We start from the raw sequence: 16,448 nt of genomic DNA, 5'->3' as shown, positions 1-16,448 counted from the left end.
GTGCGAGTAATTATTCAGATTAAAGATTGATAGTAAAGGAAATCCAGCATGAAAATGCAAGGTTTTCTTTACCCTGATCTGAAGTGCTTGCGAGTTTACTCACTGCACCACTGCTATCTATCTCTTGGCATATTCAGGGAAGATATCAAAGGCAAGAGTATAAGTTTCAAATGTGTATTAAAAATACATAATAAATATTTTGTCCAACTTCAAAAAAAGCGATAGGTGTTAGCAGTAATCAAAACATCCTGAACCTAAGCGCTATACAGTATCCCATATAAATAAATCACAGTTCTTTTCTAGTAATACTCTTTCAATAGAATATATTAACTCAAGAGTGGCTTACCTAATATTTTAAAACTTCTCGTGGTCAGATTATTTCTATTTTATGTGTTTGTCACCTTCCATATCATGTTGCTACTATGTATTATATATTTTTAAAGTGTTGCTTTTGAATGTTTTGGATGCAATAGCAAAGGGAAAATGGGAAAAAATTATTAAAAGAATATTCCCACTTATCCGCATCCATCAAAACGCGACATACTATTAACACATACCGTCGAGACTATAATTCGCCTTCTCATCCTTAATTAAACCAATAACTCGTTCTCATTAAGGAAAGGAAATAAAAAGACAAGAAAAAAAGAATAGAAAGAAGAACAAAGTAAAAGAAAGTAAAGAAAGAAAGAAAGAGAGAGGTCTTCCTTCCTTCCTTCCTTCCTTCCTTCCTTCCTTCCTTCCTTCCTTCCCTTCCTTCCCTTCCTTCCCTTCCTTCCCTTCCTTCCCTTCCTTCCTTCTCCATCTTCCCTTAAATGCTATAAACAGCAGTGAAAGACTTCATCGCACTTGGTGGAGCACTGGTGAACCACTGTACTGCTTCAACGCTCCCTCCTCCTTAATCTAATTCCTCCTCTCTTAAAACGTACCCAAGTCTTGTGCAAACAACTGTACAGAAGCTGTCTGTCTTCAGATTTGGAGTAAGGGGCAGTGGTGACTCACATCAAGTTTTATTACAGCCTTTTTAAAGTAATAATCATAAGAGCTAAATGCTTCTTTTATTTGAATGCAAAAAAAAGTCAAAGCTTTCAGCTTGTGACACCAGTCAAAGCAGAATGTGGAATTTTCCATCCTAAGCGTGCCAATGAGGATAGCCATGTCATGCTTAGGTGTCCTGCACAGAGAAGGGCTGTCACTGACTGCAGCTGTACCACCACATTGTGTGCATTTATGAATGTCACGCCACAACACAGTGAAGCAACATCTATATTATTAATGATGTGTTTCTGGGCAGAATCAAACAGTTTTTGGAACAGCTTCCCAAAGCAGTAAGATAGACGAAGCTCAGGTCAAGCTCACAAGCATAATCCATGCAAGACCAGTTCAGCTAATTTAAACAACAAAACTGGCTGATGTTGTAACCAAAATCACCTTCTTCCAGAGGAAATGTGAGGTTTAACAGGCAAGCACAAACTAGAAAGATTCAAAAAGGAACAAATGATAAAGAATCCAATCCAGCTAAAACCTCCCTTAATGACAGACGAAATCAGCAATCTTCAAGTGCATGGATCTGTGAAGCAGTCAGTCTTCGGTTGCACAACAATCTCTCAGCCCCTGCGTCTAGGCAGATTTCCTCTTGTCTGGCTGGTTTGCTAAAATAAGGAGGCTGCCTGGCCTCTGATAAGTGACTTCTCTTATGCACTGCCATCCACAGCTATTTATTGAAGATATGAGTGGTGGAAGGGTGACAAGAAGAAGGCAAAATAATCTTATTTGACCCTCTAAGACTCAGATAAGAGGACAAGCCTAAGTAAAAGGAAGTGGTACTCATCATTTATTAATACGTTTCTTATCTGTTCTAGCACAGGACCTGGCGACAGCAAAGGATGTTATGTAATCACAGAAGCAGTGTGGGAATGACATTATTAAAGAGCCCTTGTTGCAGGATGGCAGTAGCCATGATTACTAAAAATGCAATTCTCTGTAATGACTAGCTAAGTTACTCCTAATGCAGAGCACAGTGCAATGAACATGTCAGTGCCACCACTGTCAGCTCAGCCAGCTTCCTGCCTCACACCCCAAAGCTGCCTGCGCCATCACACCATGCTGTACTAAAAGACACTGCACAGTGCTATACATCGTTAGCTGAAAGCTGAGCACTTCACTGTTATATGGCAAAGAACAAGCTAGATTCTCATCTAGCAGTGAATTAATTTAAAAGAGCAAAGTAAGTTTGTCAACAAGAGGCTCATAACTTCATTTCTTTTCTCTCTAAACCGATACTAGAATATTTAGGTTCTGCTTTGTTTTATAAATCAAATTCTGTTTAAAACACTCCAACTGTAAAATCATTATGAGCAAGTTTTTCCAATCTATGTAAAAACATACATACAAAACCCCTATTACTGCAGCAATATGTTAAGTCATAATTGAGTAACAGCGCACGAGTGCCATATTCAAGTTGCAAACAATTCCCAAAACACATTAAAACTCATTGCAAAAGATTATTAATAGCAGAGCTGACTTTTAACATCTCTGCAAATGATATGGCCGGAATTCTAAATACAGCAAATGTTCTACCAAGATTTTAACTCTGGAAAAGGCAACTGCTTTCCTTCTAGTGCTCAAGGAGGTCTTATGCCTTTCTAGGCACCCACAAATCCTAGAGATGCTGTTCTGAACAAGACCAGAAGACTCGTATACTGTGTGAACATGTCACCTGTCCATCTGTTAATAAGATATTATTAACAGATAATAGGGAGGTGATTGTCCCTCTCTACTCTGCTCTTGTGAGGCCCCATCTGCAGTACTGTGTCCAGGTGTGGAGCCCTCAGTACAAAAAAGACACTGAGATTTTGGAAAGGGTCCAGAGGAGGGCCACAAAGATGATCAGGGGGCTGGGAGACACCTCCCCTATGAGGGACAGGCTGAGGGAGTTGGGTTGTTCTGCTCTGGAAGAAAGAGAAGGCTGCGGGTGACTCATTGCAGCCTTTCAATACCTGAAGGAACCTACATCCAGGAGGGGAGTAAACTCTTCAAAAGGCTGACAATCAGCAGGACACGGGATATAATGTTCCTTAACCGGTTACAACTTAGCGCGTTCGATATCCTTCTCTCATTCGTGCCTTTTTCGTCTTCCGTTCCATTCCTTACGGGTTGCCTTTTCTTCACTCATGATAGCGCCATGTCGGCGTTTAGGCCCTCGCGCCAAGTTTCAGGCTGCCCCAGGGAGGTTTGATGGGATGCCCCGTACCATTGGAGGTGTTATTCAAGACCAGGTTGCGGGGCCCTCTGGGCAACCTGATCTAGTAAAGGTGTATGTTTGGTGGCCCTGCCAGGCAGGGGGGTTGGAACTACATGATCCTTGAGGTCCCTTCCAACCTGGGTCATTCTGTGATTCTGTGAATAAGATGCTACTCCTTGTGCATGCAACAGCTCCAGTGGAACAGCCACCCACTCCAGCAGCTCACCTCTATTGCTTCCTCTCAGCCTGCCAAGAAGAAATACACAGAGGAAGAGCAAGGTAGCTCTGAAACCACCATTCCGAACCACTCTCACTGTACACTGAGTTGTATTGTTTGCCCTTTAGACAGCTAATGAAGTCCTGTATTATAAGTAATACACGATGTAGGAAGAGCTTAATCCGTACTTGTGAGCTAGACAGCTCTTGTACATAAAGGTCATGGCTGTCTAAAAATGCATGGAGCCATCATGCACGGCAGTACCACCTACAGAGGAGCCCATGCTGGATGGCCAGCCAAGCCTGGCTCGGATTGTCTGTCTGCATGAAGTGCAATACACATGATGTTTGTGGTTGACAAACTCCCCCACAAACTCTGCACAAAGAACTGCAAAGCCTCCTACTTGACCAGGGTATCCAATACGTATCTAGCAGGGCACACCTACTTTAAGCTCAAATGGGAACATACAGCACAAAACCAGCACCTTGTGGCAACCAACTTCCTACTAACCTATCAAACCGGGCACGCAGAAAATAAAAAGCATATGGAATCTCATCTTCTGAAAGCTGTTACTGAGATAAAGAGCACCTTGCAAACTGCTGGAACCCTCAGCAAGCGATTTGTTCATCCCGCTCCTTACGGATACTGCTCACAACACAACTCATTCTCATTGTCTGAGGCATTTACTGCTTGGCTGACTCGAATCTTCAGTTAGCACCTGTCATCTCTTTTCCCAGCCCCAGAGAATACCACACTGACATCTGGCAATCGCACAGAGAGCTGTTAAAAAGACTGTATCTGTCATCTTCAGTAATGGCTTTGTGAGCTTTGGAAATAGAGCCTTAAGCAAGGTCTCCTAAAACAAGAGGAGACTGTTAACATCACTGAAGTCTATGTTGTTAGCTGTGCTGGTACATCATTTTTTTTTTTTTTTTTTTTAATCAGGAAAAAACAGGTGAGATGTTCCCCAAAATGCTGACATCGTGATAATTTCCACATTAACCAGCATTATCTCAACCCAGCTGATAGATGAGACAGGGCCTCAACACACAGCAGAATGACCTCTTCTAAGTGCACACACTTAGTGCTTGGCGAGGCATCGGAGAAATGAAAGGTGATGAGATAACAGATGAGATTCTCCAGTGGTACCACTGCCCAGCAGGTCACACAAACACACAGGGATGGCATTGCCCTTGCTATGAAGAAGCCACACTCAGACTATCTACAAAAGCCTCAATTAGGCAGCAGGTGACAAACAGCAGCTGGAGACTGGGTTTTTCCCTTGCAGATGAGAGGCCTCTTCAAGTGGCCTTCCCAGTTCTGGGTAAATTTGATTACAGACTTACATGACCCAAAGCCTTTCTGCAGTTCTTCAGTTGCTGCTGATCATCTCTTAACACTTTCTTTCCCTCCCAGCTGTCAGCATTTGTTTCATGAACTCGGAAATGGTATGGAAATAAAACCAAACATTCCAAGAAAATTCCTCTTGAAGCAGTTTCTCTATCTTGTCATTGTCACACTTCCATTTTCCTTGTGTCAAGCTATGAGCAGAAGTACAAGAACAGCAGATCAATTTGCTATGGCTTTGAAGGCTGCAGCCACCTGGCTTGGGCCAGTCAGATATTCCTGTACTTGCTGGAAAATTGTTTTAGCTGTGATGATTTCTTTGGAATCTGAGTTATGCAGCACAAAGGAAGCACGCAGGTGTGTGGAAGAAAATCACAGCAATTTTAAAGTTTGATCTTTGCATAGAGAGAGCAGCAATTTCTGGCTGCTGTATACTTTACATCTCACCACAAAAGAGGACAAGCCCGCAGCGCACGTGATGTGACAACCCTGCGAAGGAGAGGCTCAGCCACAGGACTGAGAGAATGCCCTACAAGTACACCCAAGGGAGGGGAGCGGAGGAAACACTTACTCATAGTAGTCAAACACTGTCTGGCTTTTGCGGCCCACACCGCTTTGTCCAGGCAATGTAAAGCTGTTACCTAACATCGTCATGGTCAGGCACGCTGCCCTCGCTGAGGTATGTCCATGGCTCCCCTGATCATGATGAGACACATGGATTGTTCCAGGGCTGCAGGAGCAGAATCTGCTCAACAAGAGAATTTTCGACCTTTTTAGGCTCTGAGCTCTTACAGACCACACTTGCACAGAACTGAACCCCTGGTTTTCATTTCCCCTTGGCAGGAGAAGCGGATGTCCACAGGGACACCATCCTCAGAGAGAGAGGTGAGGGGATACGGCACCCTAACACTTCTTAGGAAAGTCACCGAGCACTAAGAATCCATAATTTTCACATCTAACAACCCACAGACACCACGTACACCTGGCAGAGATTTCAAAATGCTGCTGCAGATCTAACTTCCTGTGAAACATGTGTGCCAGAAAACCACTGCCAATACCTCACTCTGCTCTTTCAAGCATGTTAAACACATCTCAGGAGATGTGGTAAATTTCTAGGCTTCACTTCCTGTTTTTTTCTGGTTTCAGAAAATGAACTTACTAGACCTTGTTCAGTCACAGCTACACAAAGAGCTCTGCATGCCATGAATGTATTACAACAAATCCGAATGGGTGAGCCAAGTGAGCAAGGCATGATAGCTCCAGTTCTGTGCTTGCAGGTTGCCTCTTCTGGAAAGAAATAAAGCATTCACTGACACATTTGGAACAGAGATTCCCTAATCACAGAATCACAGAATGACCCGGGTTGGAAGGGACCTCAAGGATCATGTAGTTCCAACCCCCCTGCCTGGCAGGGCCACCAAACATACACATTTACTAGATCAGGTTGCCCAGGGCCCCGTCCAACCTGGTCTTGAACACCTCCAAGGACAGGGCATCCACAACCTCCATGGGCAGCCTGTTCCAGGGCCTAACCACTCTCCTAGTGAAGAACTTCCCCCTAACATCCAACCTAAATCTTCCCTCTTTTCACTTCAAACCATTTCCCGTGCCCTGCTATTGTCAACCCTTTTGAAGAGTTTACTCCCCTCCTGGATGTAGGTTCCCTTCAGGTATTGAAAGGCTGCAATGAGGTCACCCCGCAACCTTCTCTTCTCTAGGCTGAACAAACCCAACTCCCTCAGCCTGTCCTCATAGGGGAGGTGCTCCAGCCCCCTGATCATCTTCGTGGCCCTCCTCTGGACCCTTTCCAAAATCTCCATGTCTTTTTTTGTACTGAGGGCTCCACACCTGGACACAGTACTAATATTTAACAACAGCAATATACCAGACTTGATTTTAGCCTTCTAGAGCAGCTCAAGCATCCAAAAATTCACGTGTAACCAATTCATGCTTATGCAGCTCCTGCCATTCTCTCCCAGATACTGGCTGCTCCTGACAATAGTCTCTGTGGCTGCACTGTTCCCTCAAATCTCTCATGAAAGAAGAAAAGTGAAGGAGAGCTGAAGTAAAGCTACATCAGTTCCCTGCTTTGGCGTATTGCACAACCTCATAAACAGCTGCATCACTGTAGCTGAGAATGGCAGCACAGAGAGAAAATTCCTTCCACTGACACTGCCTCTGAAGTTTTGACCCATCAAATAAAACCATGTCGGCCTACCACCAAGCACTACTTAGCACACAGGGAACATGCTGTCTGCTCCCAGCTCATATGCAAATACCTGGGCAGAAATTGTATGGCCACCCCAAGCAGAGGAATGGAAAAAGTACGCCCGGCCAAGCCAGCCTGTTGCAGTGATCTCAGAATGTAAATAACAGGACTTCCCAGAACTGCGGGTTTTAATTATGAGGCTCAGGCATTCCTCACTCAAATGCCCTCGCTTACTTTTGAGCCACCTATGACATAAACTTCTATCTCTATGGCCAGTATGCCAAGCGAGGTCCCTTCACTGTAACATGTATCAGGATGGCAATGAGCACCTACAATACATGTGCCTGACCTTGGCCTGACAGTAATAACTTTGCTGCAAAAATGAAAAGATAAATTCAATTCCTTATTTTTTAGCCAGTAATTTATCACACAGCTGCAGGCTGAGGATAGCCATACATTTTCAAAGTAGTTTTCCTCATTTATTACTTCTTCTACTACCTCAAATCCTCCAATAAGGTTTTTTGTGTAATACATCAGGGCATCACTGTTAGCTAGAACAGCATCATTTTTCCTGTTTTCTGTTATGAGCTGGGATGAAGAAACAAGCAGAACACAGACCTGGTTGAGTGTGAGCTTGGCAGCTCAGTATCTGGCAACTTACAGCCAAGCTTGTTACTTCTGGCCACTGTTTGCCTTTGGAAGAACTATGGACAGAGTAACTGTGGATTGAAAATACAGTCTATGTAGAAGAAAAGTTTACAATTTCATCATCTCTGCATATATATCCTGACTAAACAGTCTTACTACCATAAAAGCAAAGTCATATATCACCAACACATTGCTGCAAAGAGCTAGATCATGTACTTCAACTCCATAGACAAAAGAAGTTTCAGGCTCAAGTTAAAGACTGGACTGACTGGAGAGCTACTCCACCAGCATTTGCTTTTGTGCATTTCCTTTTTCTATATCATGGTTTTGACTAGGAGTTTTTCTCTTCCACCAACAGGTTTTGCTTTCTTTTCATATTTTAACACCTTCTGAATGCAGCTCCTCAGTAAGTTCGGCTGATACCGTCCCACACATTTTGATCTTGGCTCTAACAATCTAGCTACCAACAGGTTTTTTTTTGGCTCTCAGCATTAGATGTATTAATACACCCTTGAACACCATTATTCAGCTCTATGTTTGTATATAATCATCCGGAGAAGTTTCAGCAAACTTCAGTGTTGCTCAGAGGCTGCCTGGTGGGCCATTCAGATATCAAGCACGTAACTGCCTTTGTCAACACTTGGGAAATGAAATATTTACTCAGCAGAAGAGCTTTAAGTATCGCCTTAGCAACTTTAACAAGTTAAAAACAATGTTGTTAAGTCAACTCCCACTGGTTTTATACTATTTTTTCCAGCTTTGAGAAGATTTCTTCCTTTTTCATCTGGTGAAACTGTTATTTCCCGATTCAGATTAAATAAGATGGTTCTTAGCTTAAAACACTGAATACTATGGCTGTACTTGCTGTACCAGAGCCACCATCTGCTCAGTAACAACGGCATCATTGTGGGGACATCCACCCTTAGTCTGGACTGGTCACAGTTACCGTGGCCCATCTTGAAGGAGGGGCAGAGAGGCCACGGGTCACCCCCATTCCTCTCAGGATCCAGAAGCCAGGAACAGTCTTGGAATGGTTTGAGAAGTCTGAGACCTAGAGAAGCACATACTGTGCTGTGATGCCTCTTCTTGCACACAAGAGCTCCAAACAGTCTCTAAGGGCACAGGAGACCTCAAAAGGTTTCCTGGTAAACTCTGACTGAGAACTACCTAAGCTGGGTACCCAGAAAGTCCTGCATTGGTGAGCACGCTGCTGCTCTGAACCACAGCATGACCTTGCGTGTAAGGCTGTGAGTACAAAAGATACCGGCAAAACTGCAAAGACAAAAAAGAATGAAAGAAGGAACAAAAGGAAGAGCGATATTCAAGCTAAACCAGCTGAAGTCAAATGCTGAAGATACATCACAACTTCTTTCACAGCATCAATTCAGACTGGACTTTGAAAATGGAGTTCCTATTAACATTATTGATGCTCACACATGAAACACAGCTGTCCAGCTGCCTTACTGTCATGTAAAGTGCACAAGTAACTATTTTTCTCCTCCACTGTATTTTCAAAATATCTATGCAGAGCATTCCTTGCGTATTAGAAAGTGAGGAACTCAATGTATAAAATGCATTACCTTCTCAAAGCTGTAATTATGCAAAATAAAGGAATGTATGCAGGCTCACAGGCATGAAACATGCTTTTTACTTCCTAATTTCAGTCTATACTAGATACTACAGCCAACACAAGCTTCCATATGACCCAGAAGAACTCAAAGGGAAAGAACTGGTAACACAGAGTCAGTAATGATCAGATTCCTGGACAAGCTGCTCATCTTGCATGAGACTGCTGAATTTTAAGGCTTGTGTTAAGATCCTCCTCACAGAAGAAAACCTGTGACATGAGCTTCTGTTTCCTTGGTACAGTTACCCCAGCATGTTGATGCCATCTATTAGAATAATTTCATGCATGCAATCAATGATTTATGCTAATTTAGGGGCTTGCAAACAGCCCTTAGCATTGCTATAAGTGAAGAAATAAAAATGTTTTCTTGTTCTCTCTCATATCGTTTACTTCTTGGCGAAGGGGACTGAGGAAGAAGGAGAAAGGAGATGCAATAGTGTTCCTTCTTCATAAGAACCATTCAGAAGCCCAGTACTCTATGAAGCACATTGTATGTCTAACTGAAAACAACTTACTTTTGTCCTCTGTCAGCATAACAGTCCTCCCTCCTAAGAAGGCTGCATTCCCTCCATCCCCACTAACATTAATCCAGGAACGCTTACAGTTTTATCACAGAGAACTCCGTTCAAACACAGATACTGCCAAGACCAGAAGAACTGAATGCTAATAAAAGCAGATCTATAGGTATAGTGAAAATAACCTCTGAGAAAAGATGAACTTTAGATAAACGTTGAGGAGTTGATGTAAAACTACCTTGCCCTGCTCATTTCTACACACTGCAGCACAAGCATTTTGTTTTCTTTGGAAACTGTTTGAGAAGAATACATTACCAAGATAACACATCAGAAGAGTTTAATCTGCCCCTTGGATAGCTGAAGTAACTTCTAGTGATGTTATTTATAAGCTGGAATGGAGAAAAAATGTATGAGGGTAAAGTTGGAAGAGGGCTCACGGGAACTTGTTAAATCAGCACAGCTTATATTCTAATGATATTGATATTGCACAGCATTCATTACATATTAGTTCATTTATATGTTAAATATCACACTGTTGCATACATTTACATACATCATATTAAAGCATGCGAAGTATGTAAAGCACACATTCCACACTTTCCATCCACACCAAAACTGAAAGTTCAGCACAAATACGCATCGCTTGTGAGAGCTTTAAGAGTAACACGTAGGAAGTGTAGTGAAGACATATCAGGATGGACAGCAGAGAGGACTAGGTCCTTCTAGTCCATAAAAGGAATTGTTCTTTCCACAGTGGTGAAAACGAAAAGATAAGTGGGCTTCTACTTAGCCAGCAAAGCACAAGTCTACAGTTTTAGGACCGCAGGGTGGCTGGCAATGGAGACATGCCTTCAAAAGAGCATCATTTTATCTCCTGGAAAGATACTCCAGATCCTCATGATGGTTTGGGAACAACCCAAGAGAAGAGAATGCAGCAGACAGCTGTTGGCACCGCTACTGAGCTGAACACACAGCGAGGGACAACTGCAGTATAAATGCTCAGCAGCTGCAGGTAACCGTGTCCAGTGTCATCAATTACATCCCTCATTGAAACTTTAGGATCTGACACTGCTACGCTGTAGCCTAAAATTATTTTTAACTTTTAATTTCTGTTTAGGTCTTAGACGGTATCAAAAAAGGACTAGAAGGAAAGGAAAGGAAAGGAAAGGAAAGGAAAGGAAAGGAAAGGAAAGGAAAGGAAAGGAAAGGAAAGGAAAGGAAAGGAAAGATAGTGCTGGGAGCTATCAGACACCAAGGGAATATCTCCAGCATGGAAACCTGTTGAGCCGCAAGGTTTTGCAGGATGAGAATATATGTGAGGAGGCATCGCTACACGTGTTACCCATGATCTCTTCTGTGCACCCATCGTTATTCAGTGCCATACAGGATCTCAGCTGGCAAATCACTCCATGGACTAAGAACCATGTGCCACAGAAACTACAGAAGAGCTTCTCTATGTGTTGACCTCTCCACATCTGGATGGAGCAAAGGTTTGACCTGAGGACCGGCTGTGACCATCAGTGCTCTATGATGGCTTTCCCCCCAGTTCCTGCTATTTGGTGATACCTCACCACTCCCAGCCTAGGAGCTCACCCCAACCCCAGCCTCGCAGGCGACCCTCGGCCTCATCTGCTCCCAAAACTTACCACAGCTAACAGACCACCGATGTGCAACACCTGATGTGCCAAAATTATGATTAATAACAAAGAGTTGTCAATGCTCCTCATTACCGCTGGCTTCAGACACCCCAGCAGCACAGCGTTCCCTCAGGCTGACACACATCTGTCTCCACCAGAGAAGGGAAAGCAGAGGCTGCTTCTGACGGGAGTTGGCACTTGTTGTAGTGAGACAAGCCGTTCTCTCTCCTCCTCCCGCCAGCTGCGAGGGCTGCAGAGTAAAACCCGCCGTTCCCCGCCGCCCCCAGGCCACCCTGCCCGGTTCCGTACCATCTGGGCCACCTTCAGCATGCCGGCACACGAGCGGAAATAGGCGCCGTCCATCAGCTCCCCGTCCGAACCCGCTGAGGAGGCGGCGGCCGACGGCGGCGCGGCTGGCCCTGCGCTGCTCACCCCGGTGCGGATCACTCGCCCCCCGTGAGACATGGCTCCGTCCTGCTGCTCCGCTGCTCTGCTGCGGCCCGGACCGGGATAAGGGGTACAGGACGAAACGGGACGGGGCGGGGCGCGAGGAGAAGGGAAGGAGGGCTGTGGAGGGGCCGGGCGGAGCGGCGTACCTCCCCGCCGGCCGGGCGGTGCCCCGGGGCAGCGGGCGGGGCGGAGCCCGGGGGCGGCGGGGAAGCGGACGCCGAAGTTTGTCTGCAGTGCTCTACGAGAGAGCCGGGTCACAGCTGGGTGCTGGCCAGCTCGAGGCATCGCCCTACGCAGCTTGAGTGCCTGCTCGCCCAGATAGGCGAGGGCACCGCGGTGTCCCAAAAGGCAAAATGTTGTCTTCAGTGGGTGACAGCAGGAGGAGTTGTAACGATGTCGGAATGGCTCTGCCCCGCAGCTGGAGTTCAGTCATGCAGAGATACAACACTGCTCGCAAAGGAAGCTCTACGTTTCCTCGTGTTTATAAATAAGTGGTTGTGCTTTGTGACAGGAGGGTAAAAGCAGCTCCCGAGCTTAGCATCTGTTGCTTCTATAGAAACATCACACACAGAATCACAGAATGACCCGGGTTGGAAGGGACCTCAAGGATCATGTAGTTCCAACCTGCCTGGCAGGGCCACCAAACATACACCTTTACTAGATCAGGTTGCCCAGGGCCTCGTCCAACCTGGCCTTGAACACCTCCAAGGACGGAGCATCCACAACCTCCCTGGGCAGCCTGTTCCAGGGCCTAACCACTCTCCTAGTGAAGAACTTCCCCCTAACATCCAACCTAAATCTTCCCTCTTTTCACTTAAAACCATTTCCCCGTGTCCTGCTATTATCAGCCCTTTTGAAGAGTTTACTCCCCTCCTGGGAGTAAGTTCCCTTCAGGTATTGAAAGGCTGCAATGAGGTCACCCGCAACCTTCTCTTCTCTAGGCTGAACAAGCCAACTCCCTCAGCCTGTCTCATAGGGGAGGTGCTCCAGCCCCCTGATCATCTTTGTGGCCCTCCTCTGGACCCTTTCCAAAATCTCTTAATGTCTTTTTTGTACTGAGGGTTCCACACCTGGACACAGTACAACAGATGGGGCCTCACAAGAGCCGAGTAGAGAAAGACAATCACCTCCCTATCCCTGCTGACCACCCCTCTCCTGATGGAGCCCAGGATCCCATTTGCTTTCCGGGATCTCCCAATCATGTTTTTTTCTGCAGCTAGAACACGTATTCTGTTCATATTTAATACTGAATATCTCTCTAAACAACGAAGGCTGTCGTAGGAGTGTAGACAGGTAAGATCAGATGATGTCCAGTGTAAGTAATTGACACGAGTGAGATGGGGTGAGTGTAAGCAACCATAGAATCCTTACAGTTGAAAGGGACTTTTAAAGGCCACCTAGTCCAGCTCCTCTGCCATGAACAAGGACAACACAGCGAGGCCAGGGTGCCCAGGGCCTGATGCAGCCTGGCCTTGAAAGTCTCCAGGGATGGGGCACCAACCACATCACTGGGAAAACTTCCTGTGCCTCACCACTGTCACTGTGAAAGATTTTTTCTTATATCTAACATAAATCTCCCCTCTTGGAGCTTACTTAAAGCCACTTTCCCTTGTGCTGTCACCACAGACTCTGTCTCCTTTCCCATAGCTCCCCCTTTAGATACTGAAAGGCCGCTTGTTGACATTAAGTTGACATTACTGATAGAATCATTAAGGTTGGAAAAGACCCCTAGGAACATCTAGTCCAACAGTCCACCCAGCAAAAGACCAAGCAGTGCACTCTGTTTTCAGTGAGGAAAGCTACTAGTTGCAATAAAAGGCAGCATCTCTCCCATCCAATTGTAACTCCTGTTATTATATATCAAAGGTGCAACACTGACAGTTCATACAGAAGTAAAACAGTAGCCGCTGAAAAAGAAGGGTTTTTTAAACTGGTTTTCTTGTAAGCCTTACAGAGGAAGGTTCTAGTTATCTCTGTACTTCCCATTAAGAAATATGTTTTACTTTCCCGCTGATTCAGCTGCTTTAGTTCTTAATTTCTCATGAATTTCTCATTTCAACTCAGTGCAATAGAAATGCCTTTACATTAGTGCACATAGAAAAGTTGTATTTTCCTCTCAAGAACACGGCCATCTTCTGTAAACCACTAGCACAAACCCAAGCCTGAAACACTTCTGAGTTTCAAGTTTTGATTATAGCTCTTCTGCTATTTACTTGAATCATTGTAAATGCATTATGTATGGTGATGATGACCCACCACCAACTCTTTAATTAATGAAATTTGATGCCCAAAAGTTAACAGCAAGTATCCTTACTCCCCAGCACCTCACGTGCCTATGTGAGTGCCTCAGATTTTTAGAGGCACCTTTTTGTCTGGAACACATTATTCACAATGCCAAATACCCTTATTTTGCAAAATTCTCTGCGTTAAGAATTTTGCTAATGATTTCATTGGTTCCCAGTTGTACTTAAAAAAAAACCAAAAACCTTTTTACTGTCTTATGAACACAAAGAAATGTCTGCAACCAAAAATCTTTTAAAAGCTGTTTTATGATAAACTACCTCTAGGTTATCTTCTTTATCAGAAAGATATAAAGACATACAGAAACATGGGTCATAGCTGGCAAGTCAGTATTTAAGACTAACGCACCTGGAAGAAACTGATAACCTTTTGGAAGCTTTTACCTTTCATTAGGCCTGAAATAGAAGCAGCAACCTTCAGAAGTAATTCTCAGCTGTTACTGATTCCTCCAACTTTAACTAGATATTCAGATTGCTTGAAAAACAATTGGTAGCTGCAGAAGAGAAATAAGATAAGAAATAGCATGCAAAGTAAGATGGTAAGATCTTTCTAAAGAACAAGGCAGATTAAGTTATGGCTTGCAAAACAAAGAAAGGCAAAGATAAAACAATTCCCGGCTAGTACTTTTAAAAATCCATCAGAATTAAAAATTTAATTGCCAGAGTTGTCTTTGGGAGACATTCTGCACATCTTCCCTGGAGAATTAGGGCTGAAGACTCAGAGATGAGGTATTTTGCTAATAGTATTCCCTAGCCTACAGCTGTATTTTTTTGTCCTTCTTTCTTGGGTTTACTCTAACATGTAGTGGCTGTTTTCTAACACACATTTACACAATAGTTTTAGGTATACCAGATGAAACATATTACTCTCTCTAAGCTCATCTCTGTCTTTCTATCTCTATGCACAAGTGTTGTCTGGGTTATGATGTTAGACCAGCCCATTGCAGTTATCACAAAACCATGAAACATTTATGCAAACACAGTCATGTTCTTTGAACTTAGATATGTACATCAAATATCATTCAAGAAAGAATTTTTCTTACCACTCAAGCATTTTCACTAATGGGAAATCACTCATGAGATTTTAATTTTGGCTGTGTTTCTTGTCACATTTACTCAGTTGACATTTGTATCATTTTGATGCCTTTGATACTTTTCCAGCAATGAAAAAGAGCATATGAGATTTTAATGACGCATTTTATCTGTGTAGATAAAACGCATAGTTGGTAGCCCTTCTTCATTCTCAGAACTGGATGATATTAGTAAGCAGGAGACAGCTTGACCTTTGTTATGCAGGTCATATGCAATTTGCAGACAAATATAAGTATTTAAATAATATCTTGGCTTCCCTTGTATCGAAATCCTGTGACTCTGACAGGTAATCAAGAACAAAACCAGGAGATTGAGAATAGAATTAGCTGGCTGCTGATAAATCTTCCTAGCTGCAGGGTGTGCACGTAAGGCAGCGCACACCATTTATTCACAGGGAAAAATAAAGAAGATTTTCAAGCAGTAAGATTTCTCTATTACCAAATATATTAGTCCAACAAAGTTTCTGAACACTGGAAGAGTCCAAATGCCCTTAATGCAAAAATAAGGGATTTACTAGTAGTCTTAAATGAGAAAACTTTAAATAATCACAATCTTGTTCTTTACATAATTCCTGGAAGAGATTCCTTGGGTAATTTGTATTTCACAGTCATTTGCAAAGGTATTTGTCTTGGAAGTCATAATCTTCCATCATACTTCTGAGTAACTCAAAGATATTTAAATATGAGTCACATTAAAAACTTGATTTGTTAAACTAACAACTCACAAATGAGGCCAGTATAAAGGGAATGAGTGAGAAAATTTGTTTCTACTACTAGGGTCTTGACATTTCTTCTATGAACTTAATCATTTGATAGAATTTTGAGGCCTACATTTTCAGTATTACAAACTAACAAACTAGCCTCAGTCCTCAGAGAAACCAGAATTATTACCTTTAGTAGATATTTTGTGATACTCTCTGTAGGTTAACCATTGAAGGTCTGTTGTCTAGAATTAATCCTTGGAGGCTGCTAGATTTAAGAAACCTGTTAATGTGCTTCATTACTACTTCAACAAGCTTCAAGCCTGTGTTGTTAATACGTTTCAAAACCAACCTCATGATTAAAAGAGACTGCTGGAACATATGAACTGACACAATCATCACAATTCTTAATAGTAAATATCTGCCTCTGAAAAAGAGAGAAAGTAAGCAAACATCTACTCCCAG

The 16,448-nt window shown here is 43.5% G+C and overlaps 1 protein-coding gene across 1 annotated transcript in view; it reads right to left on the bottom strand.

The window, feature by feature from the left end:
• CMTM7 (CKLF like MARVEL transmembrane domain containing 7) overlaps positions 1 to 12,015 on the bottom strand; it is a 35,890-nt gene extending 23,875 nt beyond the window's left edge. The window contains exon 1 of the mRNA XM_015853996.2: positions 11,751 to 12,015. Within this exon, the coding sequence (XP_015709482.1) occupies positions 11,751 to 11,906 (156 nt within the window). The 5' untranslated portion in view covers positions 11,907 to 12,015. The remainder of the gene's footprint in view (positions 1 to 11,750) is intronic.
• Between the last annotated feature and the right edge of the window lie 4,433 nt (positions 12,016 to 16,448).

Source organism: Coturnix japonica, chromosome 2 (assembly GCF_001577835.2).
Source record: "Coturnix japonica isolate 7356 chromosome 2, Coturnix japonica 2.1, whole genome shotgun sequence".
Lineage (NCBI taxonomy): Eukaryota > Metazoa > Chordata > Aves > Galliformes > Phasianidae > Coturnix > Coturnix japonica.
The sequence above is the reverse complement of the archived record's forward strand: the minus strand, read 5'-3'. Positions and strand labels throughout refer to the sequence as shown.